Source organism: Candoia aspera, chromosome 3 (genome assembly GCF_035149785.1).
Source record: "Candoia aspera isolate rCanAsp1 chromosome 3, rCanAsp1.hap2, whole genome shotgun sequence".
In the NCBI taxonomy this organism is placed as follows: Eukaryota; Metazoa; Chordata; class Lepidosauria; order Squamata; family Boidae; genus Candoia; species Candoia aspera.
The window spans coordinates 208,587,587-208,608,448 of NC_086155.1; the positions used below are offsets into that span (position 1 = coordinate 208,587,587).

Consider the following 20,862-nt stretch of genomic DNA (forward strand, 5'->3'; position numbering starts at 1 on the left):
TTGCGTTCAGTTGATGGATTAAAATGGTTAGTAATAATTGGTAACGATCACAAGCACAACTGACAATCACAAGAAGGACACCTCAAAGATCATTCAGTGCAGTTTGATGGGAGAGAAATTAAGTCGGAAAAAGAGTTTAAAGTTTGCCCTAAGCTGCTTGGCTGTTCCTTTCGTATTTCAAAGGAAGACTGGCCCATCAGCCCAAACCTGGACCTTTGGCATCAGTCCAAGAGAAGAGTCCGGTAGCTTTTCTTCGAATGCTGAGTTGGCTTTAACGGGAAATGGTTGTAAGGCCTTTGACAATGATCAGTGAAACGGTTGTGACATGGCCTATTTTCTTTCTTACAGGTTATCACCAAGTGGGAAATAGAGGCCGAGTAACACATCAATGATGCCAGGACGTGAGTATAGAAATCTGTTAATAACATGCACTTTAAGAGTCAAATTTTCCGACCCTTGAAAAAATGACAGGGGTGGTGGTGTTTATTTTTGAAGATAAATCCCTGGCCTCACATCTTCAGAAACTCAGAGTCTGGGTCATTATTATCCGAAAGGTTTAACAATTATAGTTGCTTGGCAAAGATTTGCTGCAGTTAAAAGCATCCTTAAGGGGAATGTGTAACTGCGCCTTAAGCTGCAGTGAGTCTCTGCAGCTCCAGAGGAAGCTGATACAGTGAATGGGCAGTTGAATAACGTGGATATTTATTGTTAAAATACAGTGATTCCTTTTTGAATTCTGCTTTCGTGAACGTGGGAGAGAGCAGAAACACTTTCGGCCTTTAAGCCAAAGCCTGTTGAAGGAAAGAAGTCGCTGCTTGATTCAGAGTCACAGTGAACATACAGAGCAGTGTTTCTCAACCGTGGCAACTTGAGGACATGCTGGCTGGAGAATTCTGGGAATTGAAGTCCACTCGTCTTCAAGTTGCCAAGATTGAGAAACAGTGGTATAAATTGGAATAGGCGCTTCACCTAAACTTGCATGTATTCTTTCGTTTTTAGTATTTCTCAATATGTATCCTGTTCTTTTCTGAAACAATATTTTTCACAAGGAAAAGGAAAGCAATTGTTTGAAATAATTGGTAGCTTTCCCCTATTCTAATTGCACTGATGGGCATGGATGCTTTCGACTTCCATCTTTCCAAGATGCTTTCTAAGGATGAAACTTTGATCCCTCTTGAAGTGGTGAAGTCCCGGGTGTTGCATGGATGAGCCCCACAACCTTTTGTCGGCAGCTACATCTCTTGCTTGGCTCTGACTAGAGACCCAGAGGCAGGTTTCTTTTTATAAATAGGCATGCCTTTCATTGAACACAGACATATGTCCACATGATTCTGCTTTGGAGGGACTGAAATCTTGCAAAGCAGCCAAAGAGCAGTGGAGTGCCAAATGCAAAGCAGAGGCAATGTGCAAAAGTGTGGAGACTTGTGGAAGCCAATGCCAGGTGATAGTTGGCTTACATGATGCCACGGGTTCCTCTGCATTGTCAAAAGCGCCTTCCTTCGAACAGGTTGTAAGCACTTGGCCCAGATATCTTGTTTCAGAGAGCGGTCATCCCCAAAGCGTGCTTAAAGGCGTATTCAGTTGACGATGACTTGGAAATGCTTCACGGCAGGGATCCTCAAGCTTCACGATACCATAATACCCCTACAGTGATAAAAGGACTTGTATGTATCCTGTGAATAAAACCGATTATTTGTATATTATTATTATATGTTTATCCCACCTTTTTTAATATATATTTTGGTCAACTCAGGGTGGCAAACATACCTGATACTCCTGCCCCCAATTTTCCCCACAACAAGAACCCCTTGAGATGGGTTGGGCTGAGAGGGAGGGACTGGCCCAAGGTCTCCCAGCCGGCTTTCATGCCTAAGGCAGGACTAGAACTCCCCTACCACACCTGATTGGCTCTTGGGCTGAGAGGGAGGGACTGGCCCAGGGTCACCCAGCTGGCTTTCATGCCTAAGGCGGGACTAGAACTCTCCTACCACGCCTGATTGGCTCTTGGGCTGAGGGAGAAGGACTGGCCCAAGGTCTCCCAGCCGGCTTTCATGCCTAAGGCGGGACTAGAACTCCCCTACCACGCCTGATTGGCTCTTGGGCTGAGAGGGAGGGACTGGCCCAAGGTCACCCAGCTGGCTTTCATGCCTAAGGCGGGACTAGAACTCCCCTACCACACCTGATTGGCTCTTGGGCTGAGAGGGAGGGACTGGCCCAAGGTCACCCAGCTGGCTTTCGTGCCCAAGGCGGGACTAGAACTCACCGTCTCTGGTTTCTAGACCAGCGCCTTCACCGCTGCACCAAAAAGCAGGAGCATTCTCAAAGCTTGCTACGGATTTCACTCCCAGCTTTGTGGTGGGCAAAATGAGAATGAATTTTGACAACACTCCTGCTTTGCCTGTACAAATCTGATCATCTCTCTCTCTCTCTCTCCACTCCCCCCAAGTTGCTCATAATTCCATATGCGTTCATGCCCCACAGTTTGAGGATATCTGTTTTAGGGCATGTTTTACTATTTAAATAAATTTCCATCAAATCAAATTTAGATTTTGTTTCCGCCCCAGTCATTGTCTGAAGTATGGCCTTGGTACATCGTTGAAGCCCAAAGGTAGCGTTCCACTTGAAAGAAGCTGCACTTTTTTTCCAACTGAACAACAAACCTTGTTCAGAGCAGTTTGAGGATTTTGGTACTTAAGTGAAGCTGGTACTCCCCTCTCCCCTTACAAATCAAGAGGGAATAGTGCCCTGAAAGGTCATCCCATACCGATGTCCGAAACCGGACGGAAGCTAGAAGAATCTGGTGCAGCCCCACTTGAGCAGGAGAAGGGCTGGCTGAGTTGCATCGGATAGATTCCGCTTGGACGCCTCTTGTTCCTGCCGTGACCCAGAGAGGGCTGCCTCATCTAACAGAGGGGAGACACCTAGATTTGCTCCCATGCTCCTTTTTCTACTTTAACGTAAGAGAAAAGTGCTGGCCCACGGTAAGTTGAAACACAGGCCTTTTAATGCCAGAGACTGCATCACCACAGAGGAAGAAGAGCTGAACTTCAGGGTTGGAAACTTCTAATTATGATTAGAGGTTTCAGGAGGAGCATTGACCTTTCTTCTCAAGCAGTTTGCAGGACATGTTTCAACTTGTTTGAAAGCTTGTTTTTAACCACTCTTAATTGACTGCAAGGAATAAACTCGGCATCCGTGCGTGTTTTCCTTCGGAGTGACACCGTTTCTCCAGTTGTGAGTCATGTTACAAAGTGAGCAGATGGTTCCGAGCACACGAACCAGAATGACTAGGCTGCGGGCGGCCAGCTGGCCTCTTATTTCCAGGGCCCTGCGTTGTTAGTGGAATTGAATATGTGGCGTTCTGGTGTCTGGGGGGCCTTGGTGTCGATGTCAGATAAGGATTGAATGCTGGGCTCTGAATTCAGCAATGCTCAGCTCAGGCCGAAAGGAGAGAGAGAGAGAGTCAGAGGCAGCTAAAAGAAGGTTGAGTGGCAGAAGCTGGGAAGGATGAAGACCTACGTGGCTGTTCCTGTAGCTGAGCAAGACGAGTCCTATGACTACAACCCTGCCTGGGAACCGGGTCCATGTGTGTGTTTTGGTAGGTTACCTGCCCCTCTTCAGCCCGTGACTTTGATGGAAGGGCAGCTTCCTCCAGAGTCAGGAGAACGGTGATGTCCCCAACTGATCTTACGTTTGTACCATTTCCTGTCTGTCTTTGTTCTTTTAATGCAAGAGAGCACCTAGCCAGTTGGAAATCTGGAAGCCAGTTTTGGTTACCCCATAGACTGAAGGCCCCAAATGAGCAGTGGGGTAGGATGAGGTGAGGGGATTGCGCATACATGGAGGACAGCTGGACATCTTACCGTTTGCAGAACTCTTCAGAATCAGCTTGTTCATTTACAAAAAAGTATTTATTAAAGGGATTTATATGTTTTTTTCCAAATTCTGAAAAAGAGAATATTTATTAATAAATTTTTATTCTGCCACAATCACTTCATTCTGGGTGGTGAACATAACAGCATAGAATTCCCCCAAGAACACATCTCCCCTCCTGCACCGTTAAATAACCTGCGAACGTAGGTTTTGATGGCGCAAGGGAGTCAGATGTATCCCTGGAGGTGCTATTGGGGGTGATACTGAAGACAGTTGCTTCTAGTATGTTCACTCTGTGCTTAAAAAAAATCATTGCTTTTCCTGAGACTCCATTTTTAGATTGTAATGTAATTTATAAAGGCGGAATCTTTCAGAGAGGGAATTCAGGCAGTTCTCCCTTTCCAAGTTCATCAACAGACTCTCGTTTCTTGAGAATTAAGGAACAATTTGTGGTGATTAGCATAAAGTTTTTTTAAAAGCCTCTTAGATTTGTTCCCCCATGGTGCTGTTGCAATAGCTGCCAGGGAATTTATAGTGGGACACATCTGGAGACAGTTGCTTTGGATCAGGCATGCATTTTTTGCTGTCCTTATGAAAGCTCACCAATATTTATGTCAGGAATCTCCATTGTCTGTGCAGCAGAGTTTGGTGTAACTCTCGGAAAATGCTTCTAGTTTGAAGGTGACTTTGAGGAAGAAATATGTTACTTATTTTGTTTTTTTCCTGTTGATAAGACACTCTTTGAATATCTGCACATTTTTTCCATGTGAGCGTGGAGTTTAGAAAGAGGCTTCCTTGATTTCTCCGGCGCTTCCATGTTCATGCATGCTCACCGCTGCTGGTGGTTAGATTTCATTCCCCGTGATTATTTAGATGTCTACCTGGCGAGTATGATTTTTTTCCAGGAACAACTTAATACTGAACGTGTGCCCAGGCCTCTGTAAGCATGAAGTCAACCCTCCTCCCTTCGGCCGCAGCTCCCCCCCACCATAAGGCTGCGTCTCAGGGCTGCGATCTCAAATTGCTGCGCAGCTGCTGGTTCATGGTCTGAAACTGGTTGTTGGGAAGACATGAGGGGGAATGCCAAGCAGGGCCATCATGCTGGCTGGGGAATTCTGGGAGTTGAAGTCCACACAGTTGCCAAGGTTGAGAAACACTGGTTTACGCCGTAAACGCGCCGAGGGCTGCTCTTAGTGTTCCAGAGGAAGAACCCTTCTGAGCTGAATTCCTCCTTTCTGGCGAGCCTCGTTCTCACAGCCTTTGTTTTCGCAGGAGTCTGCTGCTGCTGCGCTGCCCTGCGCCCTCGATACAAGCGCCTGGTGGATAACATATTCCCCGAAGACCCCAAAGTAAGTGAGGAGCTTTTGCAACAGCTCCTAATTAGCAGCTCTTTCGTTACGCGGTTCTGACTTAGCGTAGACGCACGTTCGCAGACACCGACATACCTATTTCTCTCTTATTTTACTCAATATGTCCTCCTGTCAAGTCGATTCTCTGGATTTTTATTTTCAGTAAAACCTGAAAGCCAAATCTTAATTCCAAAGACTTTTCTCCCATAACAGCGAACTGTCAGAATATCAGAAAGGAGGCAAGCAAGTAACCCTACCCTGTGAGGAGATTTTAGAGAAGGGAGTGAGAATAAAGTGGCCCTTGAACTGCCTCCTTCCTCCATTGCTCAGTCAGTGCAGACTGCATTACATACAGAACTGAGTTAGGTCTCTCTTAACTCTGGTTTGTTAAATAAATCTCAGATGTCTGGCTTCATGCAGCATGTTAAGTCCCAGGCGTTACGGCTTCGTGCAACGAAGAGGAATGAAGGTGTTCTCTTGATGGCCAGCTGCTTCCCAGCACTTTTTTTATCCGGCCGCTGCACTGGGAGACTGCTGGGTTCTTCTCCCCTCCTGCTTCAGCTTTAGTTGCTGTGAATTACAGTTTTGTAAATGCCAGGGCCACATGGAATAGTGACCAGCTACGCAATTGCGTTTACCTTTTAAAGTCCACGTCTTACGTGTTTACGATTAAGAAGCAGGCTTCCCTTCTGCTTAAGCACCGGGGCACTGAAGAAGTTCTTTAAAAATAGGTGACAAACCTAAGCAAGGGTCCTTCCCTCTTTCCTTCCTTCCTTCCTTGCATTTTTAAAAAACTTTTTAAACATGGAACTTTTGTGTTTGCCAAGGCTGATGGTGAGGAAAGTCAATGATTAGTATCTGAATTCAGGAGTCCAAGGTTATTTCTCGTTCTTTTGTATATTTCTTTATTTTCCTCCTACTGCATTCTCTCTCTGGGATTGCTGAAGATCATGTTTAAAGAGGGATCAGGTGTATTGCCAAGGTTTTTGCAGTTCTTTTCCACCTGACATGCCCACACCTTGGGGTTGAGGCAGATCCTCCAAGATGGAGCATAAAGGGGAAGCCACCGGATGCTTAACAAACTGACTGTTCTCTTGGCTACCTAGGATGGCCTTGTCAAATCCGACATGGAGAAACTGACCTTCTATGCGGTCTCTGCCCCAGAGAAGCTTGATCGAATTGGTGCCTATTTAGCAGAAAGGCTGAGCCGGGATGTCATCCGGCATCGCTATGGGTAAGGCTTCGATGCTTCTCGTGTCTGTTTCTGAAAGTGTGACTTTTTAAATCCTTTCTGTGTGTGCTTCAACTTTCAGCACCAGTCTGGGTTGGAAAGCTCCTTTTATCTTTTGGGAAGCTGGACTGCTTTTGTAAAAGGGGGAATGGGGTTGGTCCTTTCTCCTTCCCACCCCCTTTGGTGCCTGTGTGCAGGCCTGCTAGAAGAGGCCTTTGCTGGCTGGTGGGCTGGACTGCCCCCATAGGAGGCCCGGGCTGAGCTGTCTCCGTTCTCTCTCGGTGCTCAGGTACGTCTTCATTGCAATGGAAGCCTTGGATCAGCTGCTCATGGCTTGCCACTCGCAGAGCATCAAACCCTTTGTGGAGAGCTTCCTGCACATGGTGGCCAAACTGCTGGAGTCTGGAGACCCCAAGTTGCAAGTCTTGGGAACCAACTCTGTAAGTGAGCCCTCCATGGACCTCCTTGCTTTATTCCTTCACAGTATGGAATTCGGGTCTGCACCCCGACTGGAGCTGTGGAGGAATGGGGTAAAATACAGTAGAATCTCAGTTAACCGGCACCCATGGGGATTGGTAGATGCCGGATAAATGTCGTTTCTGGTTGTTTGAGCGTTACTATTAAAAATAGGCGCACAAAGTTTGGACTTGCCTTTCTGCTAGAGAGGGATCTGCCAATCCCTTTCTGGCAGAGCAGTGGGTTTGGGCTTGGCGTGCCGCACCAGTCTGGTCCCTTTCTGGCAGGGAAGTGGGTTTGGACTTGCCTTTCTGCTGGGGGTGTCGGATCAGTGCGGCATGGCGTGCCAAGTTTAAACTTATCTTTCTGCTAAAAATTGATTTTATTTAAATTTTTATTTAATGTATTATTTTTTCATATTTTTTTTTGCCAGTTGTTTGAGAGTGCCAGTTGCTTGAGTGCTGGTTAACCGAGATTCTATTGTATACGGCACATGAAAGGCAGAACGGGGCAGCCTTCCTTCAGATTTTTTTTTCCCATCTAGCTTACAGCTCTGGGGTATCTTGGGAGTTCTTCAAGGACCCCCCAGCTCTGACCTAGCTCAGCTTTTTGGAGTTCAGCCAAGGTTGGCCAGGTGTGCTGGCCTCTAAACCCAAGAGGCCCTCCCAAACCAAGGAAAACCCCGAACAAAATCCAGGTCCACATTTCCTACAGGCACCGGTTGGGAAGGGAACCCGCCTCCCTGTCTGCAGCCGTGCCCCTCCCGGGGGTGGCTGCCTGCTGCCTGCCTTGAGCAGAAGGCGCTTTTCCAATGGGCATCCTGGCAGCTAGCAGTGCCTCTTCGGTCCCAGGGAAACCCCTGGGGGAGATGGCTATCTTCCTCTGCCCTGGGTGCTCCACTGAGTCACATGCCTCGAATTTCTATACGTGCTAGCAAGTTGTCCTTTACACTTTTCCAGCATGTTTTTGCTTGTTCAAGCAAAGCTTTCAACTTCCACTGATTCTGCTTCATTCAGCTGACTGAAAGGCCTTGGGCTACCTTCCTGTCACAGCCCCATTAGGTTCTCCAGCCTGGCTGCGCTGCTGATGCTGTTCCCAGGAGGAGGGCCTGACCGTTTCCTTCCTAGGAGCTGATGTCTGCAGTCTGACAGGGAGCTCAGGCGGAACCTGGGCCCAGGCGCTCTCCCCCGGAGCCAAATGAATGGAGAGGCTTGAGATTAACTTTCAGGGCCAGGCAGCATCAGGGATGCTCGGGTGTTCCTTGGGTGATGTGTTTTGGGGAGGTAGCTAAAATATTTTCATCATGTCTTTTACAAAGCAGTTTCTTAGAAAATAAATACAAAGAATGATTTAACATCCAGTAAGCCAAGCACAGCTAAAAGGAAAATGCAGGACATAGCAACTGCATTTCAAGAGAGAACTAAAACCGATCTTGTTACTCATTGAAAGTGGAGTTGACATCAGAAACGTAGAATAAAGTGATACAAACCCAAGATGAACTTTGGGCCTCCCTCACCTCACCTGCAGCTGAAGAAGGGCCTCCAGAGATGATCTTGGTGGCCAGATGGCTTATATGAGCTGATCATCAGAGACCTCCTCCCTTGTTTCCTGGCAAAAGGCCAGTTGGTGGCTTTTTGCTGTTTGGGGAGATGAGGTTCGCCAAGCCTGCTCCTTCGGGCATTTTCCATCCTCCTGGAGGTTTGCCAGCGTGGGTCCAAAAGGCCCAAAGGCTTAGTGTGTAGGAAAACAGTAGTGATCCTTAAAGAAAAAGGCTCTCCTGGGCCTGGTGTAGCCACGTGGCTGAGGACCTTTGCCTTCTGCTGAGTCAGCCTCTCGCTGCTTCGGTCAGGGATCTCAAGAGAAGACTTGCTTCCGGGGACAGCCTTACGGCCGATCCTCCCACCCAGGACAACACAGGGCTAAGCAAGTAATAAACAGTTAGAAAAAACTGATGGAGGACAGTAGGAATGACAGCCATAACAGACCCTTCACTCCCTGTGGAGAGCACCTGGGAGGTGAGCTTGGGGAAGGAATCCAGAGGCCTTTAGGGAAACACCAGGTACAGAAGCAGCAGCTGTTAAGTCCGGAGAGGAGAGGTTACGGAGAGACTCAGAGGCCCCCCTCCAACTCCCTGGAGTCTAAGAGGGAGGGGGGAGGGGAGGGGGGGACGGCATGGGCAGACTTGCGAGATTCTGTTGTTATAGCCCGGTGCTTCTCAACCTTGGCAACTTTAAGATCTGTGGACTGCAACTCCCAGAATGCTGGCTGGGGAATTCTGGGAGTTGCAGTCCACACATCTTAAAGTTGCTGAGGTTGAGGAACAATATTATAGCCTGTTTCCACCAAGCGGAGTTCTAGTCTTCCCGTGGAATCAGCTTCTTGATCTGGTCCACCTCGAAGGGCCGACAGTTTACCGTACTGCAAGCTGTGAAACAAACAAGCCCTGCTAACTTTTGCGTTTTCCGAGCTTCAATTGCTGTGAGCCTAACCTTGCAGCTGGCTTGCTCCTTCTCCCGTCCTGCAGTTCGTCAAATTTGCAAACATTGAGGAGGACACACCTTCCTATCACCGTCGCTACGACTTCTTTGTGTCTCGCTTCAGTGCCATGTGCCACTCCTGCCACAGTGATCCAGAAATACGGAATGAGTAAGCAGTGGGGGGTGAAGGGGGCGTTTTCCAGTTGTTTCTGCAGCTACAGGCAGTCCTCATTTAACAACCATTCATTTAGTGACAGTTTGGACTTAAGACAATGCTGAAGAAACTGACTTACAATCGGTCCTCACACTTACGACTGTCGCAGCATCTCCAAGGTCACGTGATCACAATTTGGACAACCAGTTTGCATTTATGACTGCCACAACATCCTGTGGTCACATGATCACCGTTTTTGACTTTCCCAGCCTGCTTCTGGCAAGCAAAATCAATGGGAAACTGTGTGATTCGCTTAACGACCACGTTCACTTAATGACCACGTGACTAAAATTGGGTCAGATTTGCTTAATGACTGTTTCGTTTAGCGACTGAAATTCTGGTCCCAATTGTGGTTGTTAAGCAAGGACTACCTGCAGCTAACTAAGAATCTCTCTCTGCTGACTCTCAGCCAAGCACAGTCTTGTTTAATGTTATGGAAGGAACAGATCTGCTGATAACTATCCTGCGCATTTTTAAGGTCCCCTTTCCTGGAGTAGTGTCTGCGTGCCTCTCTCCGAACGTGCTAATTTTGGGGGGCAGCCAGGAGCTGTTCTTTTTTTTGCCCAGTGCCTCTGGTTGTCACAGAAAGCGGAGGCACTTCACAGCGATGGGCAGTGAACCTAAAGAGGCTCCCATGAATTTACGAATTTAAATTAAGAACTTTTAATATTGCCATTTTGGATTTTATATTTGTATTTTAGAAGTATGCTTTTTTAGTGTCTTTTAACCTGTATCTATTTTTAGCTTTATTGTAAACCACCCAGAGTCGCTTTGTGTGAGGTGGGCGATGACAAAATTTGCAGTATAAATAAACAAACTTTGTATGCTCTTTCCCCACAAAAACGCTGCTAGAAGTGAGTCGGCACTTTCAGACAGCAGCAGGGTGCACAGAAATGCAGGGGAGCAATTCCGGTACATGTTTCAGTAAGCAGATGGTCAGCGATGCTGCAAATGGTGCAGCCCTAGTGAAGCAGTGGGAGAAAGGGATGCTCCCTCTGCTCTGAAAGGTGAACGCCCCTGTTTTTGCCACCAGTGGGGAGCGGAGTGGAAGGGGCCGGGCAGGGGCCCATGACGTCACAAAGCGCCTTTGGCCTGGAGCTGCTCCTCAGCTTCAGTTTAAAAAGACTAGCTGTGGTGCGATGGCTAAATCAACAAAGTGGCACCTTGGGCAATAAAAAAAAGGGGGCTAGAAACTTACTTATTGCAAGAAGTGGGTGGAGGGACAGCAAATGCGCTGGCTTCTGTTGGTTCGTTTTCTGTCCATCATCCCCCAGTCACTTCATTAGACCCAATCCCACCTGCCTGCCCAGAAGGATTTAAGTCGGACCCTCGGGAATTGGACTCGCCAGGCCTGTTGGTCGCAAGTCACCCCTCCCCCCTTCTGATAACATGCCTGCCTCTTCCCGCAAGGATCCGGATCGCCGGCATCAGGGGCATCCAGGGAGTCGTGCGCAAGACGGTGAACGACGAACTCCGAGCCACCATTTGGGAGCCTCAGCACATGGACAAGATCGTTCCCTCCTTGCTTTTCAACATGCAGAAGACGGAAGACCCCGACGGGTAAGTCTGCCTCGAGGAAGTCTCCTCTGAGTTTTCCCTTGGGGCCGAAAGGGCAGCTGCCGCGTGCGAGGGGGAGCCAAGAAGGGAAGCGGCTCAGGGGAGCCAGGGCGGAGGTCTCCCCCGGGAGCGCCTGTGGCCCTCGGCAGCTCCGCCAGGCTTCAGCTTGGCATTCCTGCCCCAGCGCCTGTTTCCCTTTCAGTCGAATCGGGCCACCCTCCTCTCCAACGGGCGAGAAAGAGGAGAACCCTGCTGTGCTGGCTGAGAATTGCTTCCGAGAGCTGCTGGGCCGCGCAACCTACGGGAACATGAGCAATGCTGTCCGGCCGGTCTTTGCGTAAGTGGGGACCTCCAGAATTGTTGGGGCTTTGCTGGGAGTGAGAAAGCGCAGCTGCAGCTCCTGAAGCAAGGGGTTCCGCTGAGCCATTCTGACCTCCTCTTTCATTCTTTAACGGCCCATCTTTGCAAACTGGGTTAGCTTGTGAAAGGAACTAAAAGCAGCGTGGAATGGTGGGCTGAGCTTGGCCACGTACTGTGCTGCCTCCTGTGAGCCTGAGCAGATGGCCTTGCGCCTAGCCACTTAACTTGCCCTGTGGAGCTAATGTTGGAGGAAAGTGAGTTGTGCATCCTGGCTTGTGCTGCATAAAAAGAGGGGAGGATGTAGACTTTCCACACACAATTCCCAGTGCTGCTTCCAGGTAGATTTTGGCTCTTAGAGTGGCCCCAGCAGGCAACACCAGGCCAGGTTTAAGCCTTTTTTTCCCAGGCCTTCCTGGACTCCCAGGTTTAATCTACTGTGGCTGCACCATGTTTTGTAGTCCCAACCGCTGACAACTGGAAGGGCTGTTTGCAACACGGGGCCCTTGGCCTGGGCCCCTTGGAGTGTGTAGAGATTCTGTGTCAGCCAGGAGATCGCCTCTCCTTTCCTTGGCCAGGGATGCACCTGCCCAGTGAGGAGAGGGAAGCAATAAAAGCTGTACAGTGAGAGATCCACTTGAAATGGAGGAATTCCTTTCTTTTTTTCTTCATAAGAACTTTGTTCAATTTCATCAGTGGTGAAGTGATAGCTCTGCTCTCTGCTGCCCTGGTCAAGCCACACCTGGAATTCTGGGTCCAGTTCTGGTCGCCACAGTACAAAAAGGCGGCTGAGGAACTAGAAAGAGGGCAGAGCAGGGCAACAAAGAGGGTGAGGGGCTTGGAGGCTCAGTCCTATGAAGAGCAGTTAAAGGAGCTTGGTCTGTCTGGCCCAAAGAAGAGAAGGCTGGGGGGAGACAGGATAGCAGCCTCCCAGTGCTTGAAGGGCTGTCCCAGGACAAAGGTGTGGACGTATTTGCTGTAGTGCCCGGGGATCGGACAAGAAGCTTTACAGCGAGAGAGCCGCTTGAAATAGAGAAATCTCCAGACCGTGGGGAGCTACGAAGCACGTGAGCAGCCTGGCTCCTGAGGCTGTGGGCGCTCCATCAGGGTCTTCAAGAAGAGAGTGGACAGCCATTTGCTGAGATGGGCCTGAGGATTCCTGCCCTGGGCAGGGGGTTGGACTGGAAGACCTCCCAGGTCCCTTCCGGCCCTAGGAGTCCATGACTGAGAGATCGCGGTTCTCGTTTTTGGCTGTCCTGGCGTGCCTTCAAGAACAGGCCTTCATAAATCTTGGGAGAACTAACAGCAGCCTATGAAGTCTTGCTTTTTTGTTACTGTGCTAAAACCGAAGAACAGTTGCATGCCTCGGGAACGGATCGGGAAGTAAATACTCGCTTGTTTTCAACAGACATTTAGGTCATCACAGACTGTGGGACCCAAATGAATTTGCTGTCCATTGCTTCAAGATCATTATGTACTCTATACAAGTAAGTCTGCCCTCTTCCAACACAGGTAAAACTTTCTTTGTAGAAAAGAAGTGTAATTTTTATAGTATCAAAACCAGAGATCGGTTTCATCAATGCAGATTTTTTCCTATGGCTAATGTAGTCTTTGGCTTTTTGTGTATAATCTTGACACCTGAAATTTCATTCTAAAAATTGTGGGAGAAGCTGACAGTTTTCTTACTTGTTGCATTCCTATTAGCCTTTGAATACAGGGTCTCATTTCATGCCTTTACATACTTTACAGCAGTGTTTCTCAACCTTGGCACCTTTAAGAAGTGTGGACTTGCTGGCTGGGGAATTCTGGGAGTTGAAGTCCACACTTCTTAAAGCCTCCAAGGTCGAGGAACAGTGCTGTAAAGAGACTGCTCCTTCGGCTTTCCAGCTGCTCCTCTGCCCTTTCTGGAGGCCCACAACCTGTTCTTCTGGCTTCCGTTCGCTACTCTCCCACTTCTTCTGCCAGCTCTTTCCTCTTGGGAGGGCACTCTGACCGTGTGTTTCTCGTTTGGCTGGGAGATGCAAAGATTCGTTTGCCTTCCCTAGGGCGGAGGGAGTGTGACTTGAATACTGCCGGTGCAGCATGATGGCACCCTGGAACAGATCCAATTCTGTGCCCGTTTCCTTTTCCCTCCAAGGCACAATACTCGCATCATGTGATACAGGAGATCCTGGGGCACCTCGATAGCTGCAAACGAGACTCTCCCCGTGTTCGAGCCGGGATCATCCAGGTGCTTCTGGAGGCGGTTGCCATCGCGGCCAAAGGATCCATTGGTGAGTTCACTTGGATGAGCCCTGCTTGCCGTTTTGGGAGTTTGGAACAAGGGCTGGTTGGTTCTAGGAACACGCAGTGGGCCTTAGCTTCTTGGAATGGGTTCCTCCTAATTGCCGTTCCTCCCGGTAAGAAATGTCTGCCAATTACCATCCGTGCTCAACGCCTCCCTGCGACAGCCGTGGGGATTTGGGTGCCGAAGTGGCTTTTGTCAGTGAAGTGTGACAGGAAGCAGCTTGACTAAACAAGAACGCAATTAGTCGTATTATTAGAGGCTGCCAGTCCTAAAATGTCAGGGATGGTTAAGGGAATAATCACAGCACGGAAAGACTAATTAGCGATAATTGGGCGGGGATAACATACAAGAGCTTCTGGCTCAGTCTGGCTCAGTTCTGGCAGTCGAGAGGCGGCAGGATCCTGAAGTGAGGGAGACATCCGTTGTCTGCAGAGGAGGAGGAAGGGTGGATGTTGACAGAGTTGGGGCATAAATGGCATCGCAGGATGGCAAATCTTGCCAAAAAGCCAGGAGGGAAGATCCAGATGGTAAGGCGACTGCTTTTCCTGGGCTAAAACATCATTGGTTGAACGGTTCCAGCTGTAAGGCAGAAAATCCTCTTGCTAATCCCGGTTGTTTTTTTCCCCTTGTCTTTTGCTTATTTAAAAGTAGAACTAGCTCTAAAGTAGAAATTACTTCTAGCCATTCTAATCTAATTGCTGAACATTTCCCATCGGGGGTTACCTTGTTATACAAATCCCGTATAGAAAGTGAGAGGGAAAAACGGTTCTCGGTCGTGAAGATGCTGTTAGTGCCATTTCTTTCACTGTTATCTTTTAGGAAAGCCCAGAGCTGTAGCTGTGTGTGAATTTGGTAGTGTATAGTTTCCACCTCTTGATCGCCATCGTCTTTTAGTTACTAACCTTAGAGGGACCACCCTGGCTTCATAACAGGTTCAGCAAGTAAGCTTTCTCCTTTCCACATTCCCGAGCAGAGGCAAAGAGGCTAGACGAGGAATTCTTACACTGACAGCTGTTGATGGTCTGAGGTTTTGCAGCTGCAGAATTGGTCTCCAGATGTTAGTGCTTAAATGGAACCCAGGCCCAGCTCAGATTCTACGCCAGAGTCACGTGAATATGTTGTGGCTTAAAGTGATACTTGAATTGGTACCTTGTGGCCTGCAGAGTCAGTTTGTCCAGTGATTAAAGGGCTGAACTAGGAATGGGGAGTCCTGAGTTCCAGTCCTGCCTTAGGCAAAGGAGCCATCTGGGTGAGTCACTTTCTCTCAGCTGTAGGAAGAAGGCCATGGGAAACCACTTCTGAAAACGTTGCTTAGAAAACCGTGTGGGCTTGTCCAGAGAGCCAGTCTGGTGTAGTGGCTAAGGAGCTAGATTAGAAGCCGGGAGATGAAGAGTTCTGGTCCTGCCTTGGGCACAAAGCCTGCTGGGTGACCTGGGCCAGTCCCCCTCTCTCCGCCTTGGGAAGGAGGCGGCAAGGGCCAACCGCTTCCGAAATCCTGCCGTGAAAACTGCAGGGACTTGCCCATGTGGTTAGCAGGAGTCAAGGCTGGCTCAAAGGGGTGGGGGGGAATGATAGTTTGCAATTGGCTGACCGATAGGAATTGGGACTCATGCTCTGAGACTATCTTTAACTTGATATGATGCCCCAAAATAATTTTGGCATGTGCTTTGCCTCTGTGCTCATTGTGCTTCTTACCAAGTACAGTTGTTTTGACTGGGGAAAAAGTATTTTCTCTGCGGGGTTTGCAGAAAGGGTGGTCTCATGGCCCGAGAATGCTCTAGGCGTTCTGACACGTGCTCCTATCTCTGAAATGGCCCGTGGGAGCCCCCTGTGAGGGCGCCGCATCAGATCTGTACTGTAGCAGGCAGCCCGTTAGCCTGAGACAGGTGAATGTGGAGTGATTTTCCTCGGCTTCCAACTTTCAGGGCAGAAATGCAGGGGCTGTGCTTAGCAGCATCAGTCTCTGGCTCTGGCGGTGGCCTCCTCGTCACAGTCAGTCTTCCTGGCAGCACCCGTTGAGGCAGATGTCACCAGCTCTCTCCACTTGCAGTGTTCCACGGCTTGGGAAGGAGCGCCGTAAGATGGCTCAAGGTGCAGCCGTGGTCAGTGGTCAATAAAAGTTTAAACTGGGCATGCGCTTTCGGTGGGATCTCGGGCAGGCGAGTGACTAAGTGGCACGCAGCACACAAAGTCTTCTTTGTTAAGCTCCTCGCTTTCCTGGGGACAGCAGAGCAAGGCTTTGCTCAAGCACAGGCAGCCCCGAAGGGAGGGGAGACGGTGGATGGCGAGCCAGACGGTCCCGTGCTCAGCGGGTGTCTTCTAGCCAGGTCTCTGTCCAATTTATAATGGTTCTTTTATTCTCCGCCTCAGCTGTGGTCTCACTGGTTGCTGTTGGTTTGACTGTTTGATGCGCAGTTTTCACCTAGCAGCCAGCTGCCAGCCCGGTCTACCGGGTCGCTCGTTGGTCTTCCCACGTCCAAGGCCGGGCTACTAAATTCAGGTGGCGCCCATACATTTTGCAATACTCTCTTGGGCAGGCCCAACGGTTCTGGAGGTATTCAACACCCTGCTGAAGCACCTGAGCCTGAGCGTGGATTTTGAACTGGGCAACAGGCGGGGCTCCAAAGGCGCTGCTGCGCTCGCTCCCCCCTCCAAAGAAAACGACGAGCGGATAGTCCAGAACGCCATCATTCAAACCATTGGTGAGTTTTGGGGTCCAGCTGAAAGAGGGAATCTCACATTGTGTCTTGCTTGTTCAGTACCTTTTCCTCCTGTTGGTGCGACAGACGGGGTCCCTCTCTGGCTAACCATGATATAGTTCGGCCATCAAGCGTACGTTAGGCTGATGCAAGCACCCTGCAGCTGGCGTCCCAGCCACGAGGAAATACACCTGGGCTGCGAGGTAGGGGGTCAGAGCAGGGCCTGGCACCTCCCCTTGCCCGTACAGCCACCCCCACGTCCCTGTGCACCAGCGGTGATACTTCTTTCCTTGCACGAAGCAGGGTTCTGCCTCTGCTTGGTGCTGGCGACTGACAAAAACAAAGATTGACCTACAGACTGACTAAATCCTATCCCCAACGCATAAGCAAATCAGGCACTATTTTTGCTCATAAATGCTGTAATTAGCCAGAGTCGGGTTCTAGTTTCGTATTTTGATTTTTTAAAACTATTTCTAAGCCAGTGTTTTCTGATGCAGCTGCTACGAAGCTGGGGAAGGTCCTGTGTGGCCCTGCGTTCGTTTCCTGCTTCCTAAGCGGTTGTTGAAAAAGGTGGTCCAATGATTTCACAAGATGTGAATGGGGAGGAATTCCTTGGAGGGGGCCCACTGCCCTTCTTGCACTTCCAGCCCTCCTCTGCCCTCGGAGTAGATGGAGCAGCTCATCCTCCCTTTGTTTCTCCTTCTGTTCTGTAGGGTTCTTCGGAAGCAACCTCCCAGATTACCAGCGGTCAGAGATCATGATGTTTGTCATGGGGAAAGTCCCTGTCTTTGGGGCAGCTTCCCAGTCCTTGGACACCAGCGAGCTTGGGTTTGTGTCCTTGCCCCGTTCTGCTTTTCTTTCTGAAATCCTGTCTGCAGTGTGACTACTATTAAGGCCATTGCTGTTAATAGTAATTCTTAGGATGGCTCTAACTGTTACTGTTTCTATAGGGCCGCCCATATGCATGGTGTTGGACACATCAAAAAAGATAGGCCTCATCTTGAGAGTTCAGATAGATGGATAATTGAACATGAAGATGCAGCTCTGTTGACTAGGAGATTCAAGAGAGCCTAGTCTAACATGTCCCTGGAAGCAACAAGTCTTTGGATGGTCTTGTAAGAAGAGACTTGGGTTCTAGGAGAAAGGAATCTGAGCCAAGAAGGGATGAAGCAGTTTAAAGACATCTGAGGGTGACAGAGGACTAGGATGTAATGAGATGCAAGGGCCTAGAGCAGGGTTTCTCCACCAGGGTTCTGTGGCACACAAGGGTTCCGTGAGAGGTCACTAGGGGATACCTGGAAGATCATGGTTTATTTAAAAAATTATTTCAAATTCGGGCAACTTCACATTAAAGAGGTAAGTTCCATTCTTTATTTTCTGTTTAAGAACCCTGTTGATGCACCTATACAGGCCTACACATGAAACGAATATAGTAAAATTGTAACTTCTGGCCTATATTTGAGCCTGAATGTTCAGGGGTTCCCCGAGCGAGGCCTGAGAAATATTTCAGGGGTTCCGCCAGGGCCAAAAGGTTGAGAAAGGCTGGCCTAGAGGCAGCATGGGGGGAAATGCTATGGAATGTTTAGAAGGAAAGGACAAAGAAGTTACTGCTTGGACTGCATATGGGATGGCAGGGAAGAGAGAAACACACGATGGGATCTTAGAAGGAATGGCCGAATGGCTGGAGAGGGAGATGGTTTGAGCAACCAGGTTCTCCGGGGTGGAAAACTCTCATGTATGAGAGCCAGAGGAAGAAGTTGGCAGCAGATCCCTAGAGCTGAGGGGGCTAAGTGGAACGGGGGTAGGAGAACCATCCTGGAATGGAAGAGCAGAGGCCTTTCAAGTCCCCGTGTGGCCAAGTGTCCTGCGGACTGTTTCTCTTTCTGGCTTTCCCTGCTTGTACTTCAAAAGCCTTTTGAGGGAACTGGAACGGAGCTAAGGAGGAGCGATGGCCGTCCAAAGACAGTTGCAGGATGCGTGCCTGTCGTGTGTATTTCTCCTTACTGGCTGCCGGCTGGCGCTGCCTTTGGCCACTTCAAGTACTGACGCGTACAATGTTTGACAAAGATCTTTGGAAGGGGAGGTGGGTGGACTGAAATGAGAGGAATAACCAACGTACATGCAATCCCTCCTCTCTTTTTTTTTTTTTTTGGCACCCCTGGCAGATAGTTATTTATTGCGCTTATATCCTTCATTTCTCTGAAGGCTCAAGGCAACTCATATGCGAGTCTTCCCTAATTTTGTCCCCACAATAGAAACTCTGTGAGGTGGGTAGTGCTGAGGGAGAGAGGGAGGGACTGGCCCAAAGTTATTCAGAGAGATCAGTGTTAGAGTGTGGATTTGAACCTGGATCTCCCTTCTGTTAAACACTACAGTAACCTGGCTTTTTAGTAAGTGGGTGCTGCTGCTGCTGCTGCTGCTGCTGCTGCTGTCTACTCCATTGCCAGTCCTTCAAGGTGATAGCAAAGAATAAAAACAGATCCACCAACTTTTGATGGTCAAGAGTCCATCAAAAGAAAAAAAAATCCTATAATCTTGTGAAAGTGAATGTTGATTGATTGATTGTTTGATCAAGTATGCACCATCAAGTTGGTGTCAGCTCCCAGCAGCCACATGGATGGACTTCTCCAGAACATTTGGCCCTCAACCTAGTTCTTCAGGTCTCCCAACGGTGTACCCGTTGCTGCTGTAATCGAGTCCACCCACCTTGCTGTTTGTTGTCTTCTTCTTCTCTTTCCTTCCACTTTGCCCAGCATTATGGGCTTCTCCAGCGGTTTGGATATATAATATGTCCAAAGTGTGATAATTTATGGCTCCATATAATATGTCCAAAGTGTGATAATTTATGGCTCAAGAGACAATTTTAGATTGATTTGTTTCATGATCCATTTGTCCATTTTCCTGGTTATCCATGGTCTGCTCAGGAATCTTCTCCAATACCAAAGTTCAAAAGCGTTAATATTCTACCTATCCTGCTTCTTCAAAGTCTAACGTTGGCTTCCATAGACGGTCACAGGGAAGACCATGGCTTGCACAGTTCTGACCTTTGTAGGTATAGCCACATCATGGCATCTGAAGATCTTTTCCAAGGCCTTCAGGGCTGCTCTAAGGCATATTTCTTGACTGCTTGTCCCTTTACTGTTGATGGATGATCCTGCAAGGTAGAGGCCCTCCATCACTTTGATATCTTCATTGCCAATTCTAAAAAAGTGAACACACCTTGGCAGAAAAAAGGCAGTCTTGTCCTGTGTTATACTGTGTAGTATGTCCTCTGTGTACCTACCGTAAAGATCTGTTACGGTTAATAACCATCCATAAAAGTTTTCCTAGTATGTGGTTTTTAGAAATCAGACTTAACTTTTTGATGCATAATTTAAAAAGACAGGTTTAGGAAATATTTTTTAAGTCCTTAGAGTTTCCATTTTTCTAGTTCTGGGGATCACTGAACAAAAAATGCCCGGGAAAACAAAAGTGAAACACTTGTTCTTCCTCCCCCTTGTCCTCTCCATTGTCAAATCTTTATTCCAGTAAAAGCTAAAAATCAGAAAAAGCAAATGTCTGAAGAGCTCCAGGCTGACCCATGTTCTCCACCACGTCCTAGTGAGGCAGGAACAGCTCAGCAAGGCTGCTCTGCCATGAGTAGGAAAAGGGCGCAAAGAAGGACTCCTGCCCAGGGATCCAGGACTGAATGTTCCGTCTTCTATCGCCATGATGTTGATCTGAAATGCTAACAGATGGCTTTTGAAACCTGGCCCCGTTCTGGCATGTTTTGCTTCTGTGATGCTGTCTTGGAGAAGTTTTTCAAAGGTGTACCCAAGTTGGGGTACCCTGGCATGTATGTGGGAGATAGGCAGGGGGCCGGTGTGGTCCTGCACCCCAGAATAATTGTGCCTTGTCTTCACTAGATGGTTTCCAGCCAGGAATGCTACCTGTTCTGTGGGCAGTCACAGCATTGCTTGACGAGCTGCAGCCTGGACCTTTCCCCTGTTTCCTTCTGGAACGTGACGTTCTCTTTGCTCTTTCTGATCTCCCAGGGATCTGGGAACCAGGAGGATCCAGATAATGCTGCTGCGGTCACTGCTGATGGTAAGAAGGGCTTCAGGGATTTGTGGTGCGGGATGAGATGCCCTATTGCAGTGGTACCATCTCCAGATGTGTTGGGATGACTGCCCCCCTCAGTCCCCAGCAGCATGGCCTCCCTCATGTTAGAGCAGTGTTTCTCAGCCTTGACAACTTTAAGTTCAGCTCCCAGAATTCCCCAGTCAACCTTGTGTCCAGTTTCTGCCACAAACCACTGAAAGCGGTTGAAAGCATGAAAAGTAAGAAAATCCCATTAACCTCTGCAAACTAACCAGGATAATA

The 20,862-nt window shown here is 48.7% G+C and overlaps 1 protein-coding gene across 1 annotated transcript in view; it reads left to right on the forward strand.

Moving 5' to 3' along the window:
• Positions 1–348: 348 nt before the first annotated feature.
• The window catches only part of EFR3A (EFR3 homolog A), a 31,638-nt gene continuing 11,124 nt past the window's right edge, over positions 349–20,862 (forward strand). Inside the window, exons 1-12 of the mRNA XM_063299767.1 lie at positions 349–401; positions 5,146–5,222; positions 6,329–6,456; positions 6,743–6,893; positions 9,434–9,555; positions 11,011–11,160; positions 11,360–11,494; positions 12,923–13,001; positions 13,652–13,787; positions 16,339–16,503; positions 17,214–17,328; positions 20,535–20,586. Of these exons, the coding sequence (XP_063155837.1) occupies positions 389–401; positions 5,146–5,222; positions 6,329–6,456; positions 6,743–6,893; positions 9,434–9,555; positions 11,011–11,160; positions 11,360–11,494; positions 12,923–13,001; positions 13,652–13,787; positions 16,339–16,503; positions 17,214–17,328; positions 20,535–20,586 (1,323 nt within the window). The 5' untranslated portion in view covers positions 349–388. The remainder of the gene's footprint in view (positions 402–5,145; positions 5,223–6,328; positions 6,457–6,742; positions 6,894–9,433; positions 9,556–11,010; positions 11,161–11,359; positions 11,495–12,922; positions 13,002–13,651; positions 13,788–16,338; positions 16,504–17,213; positions 17,329–20,534; positions 20,587–20,862) is intronic.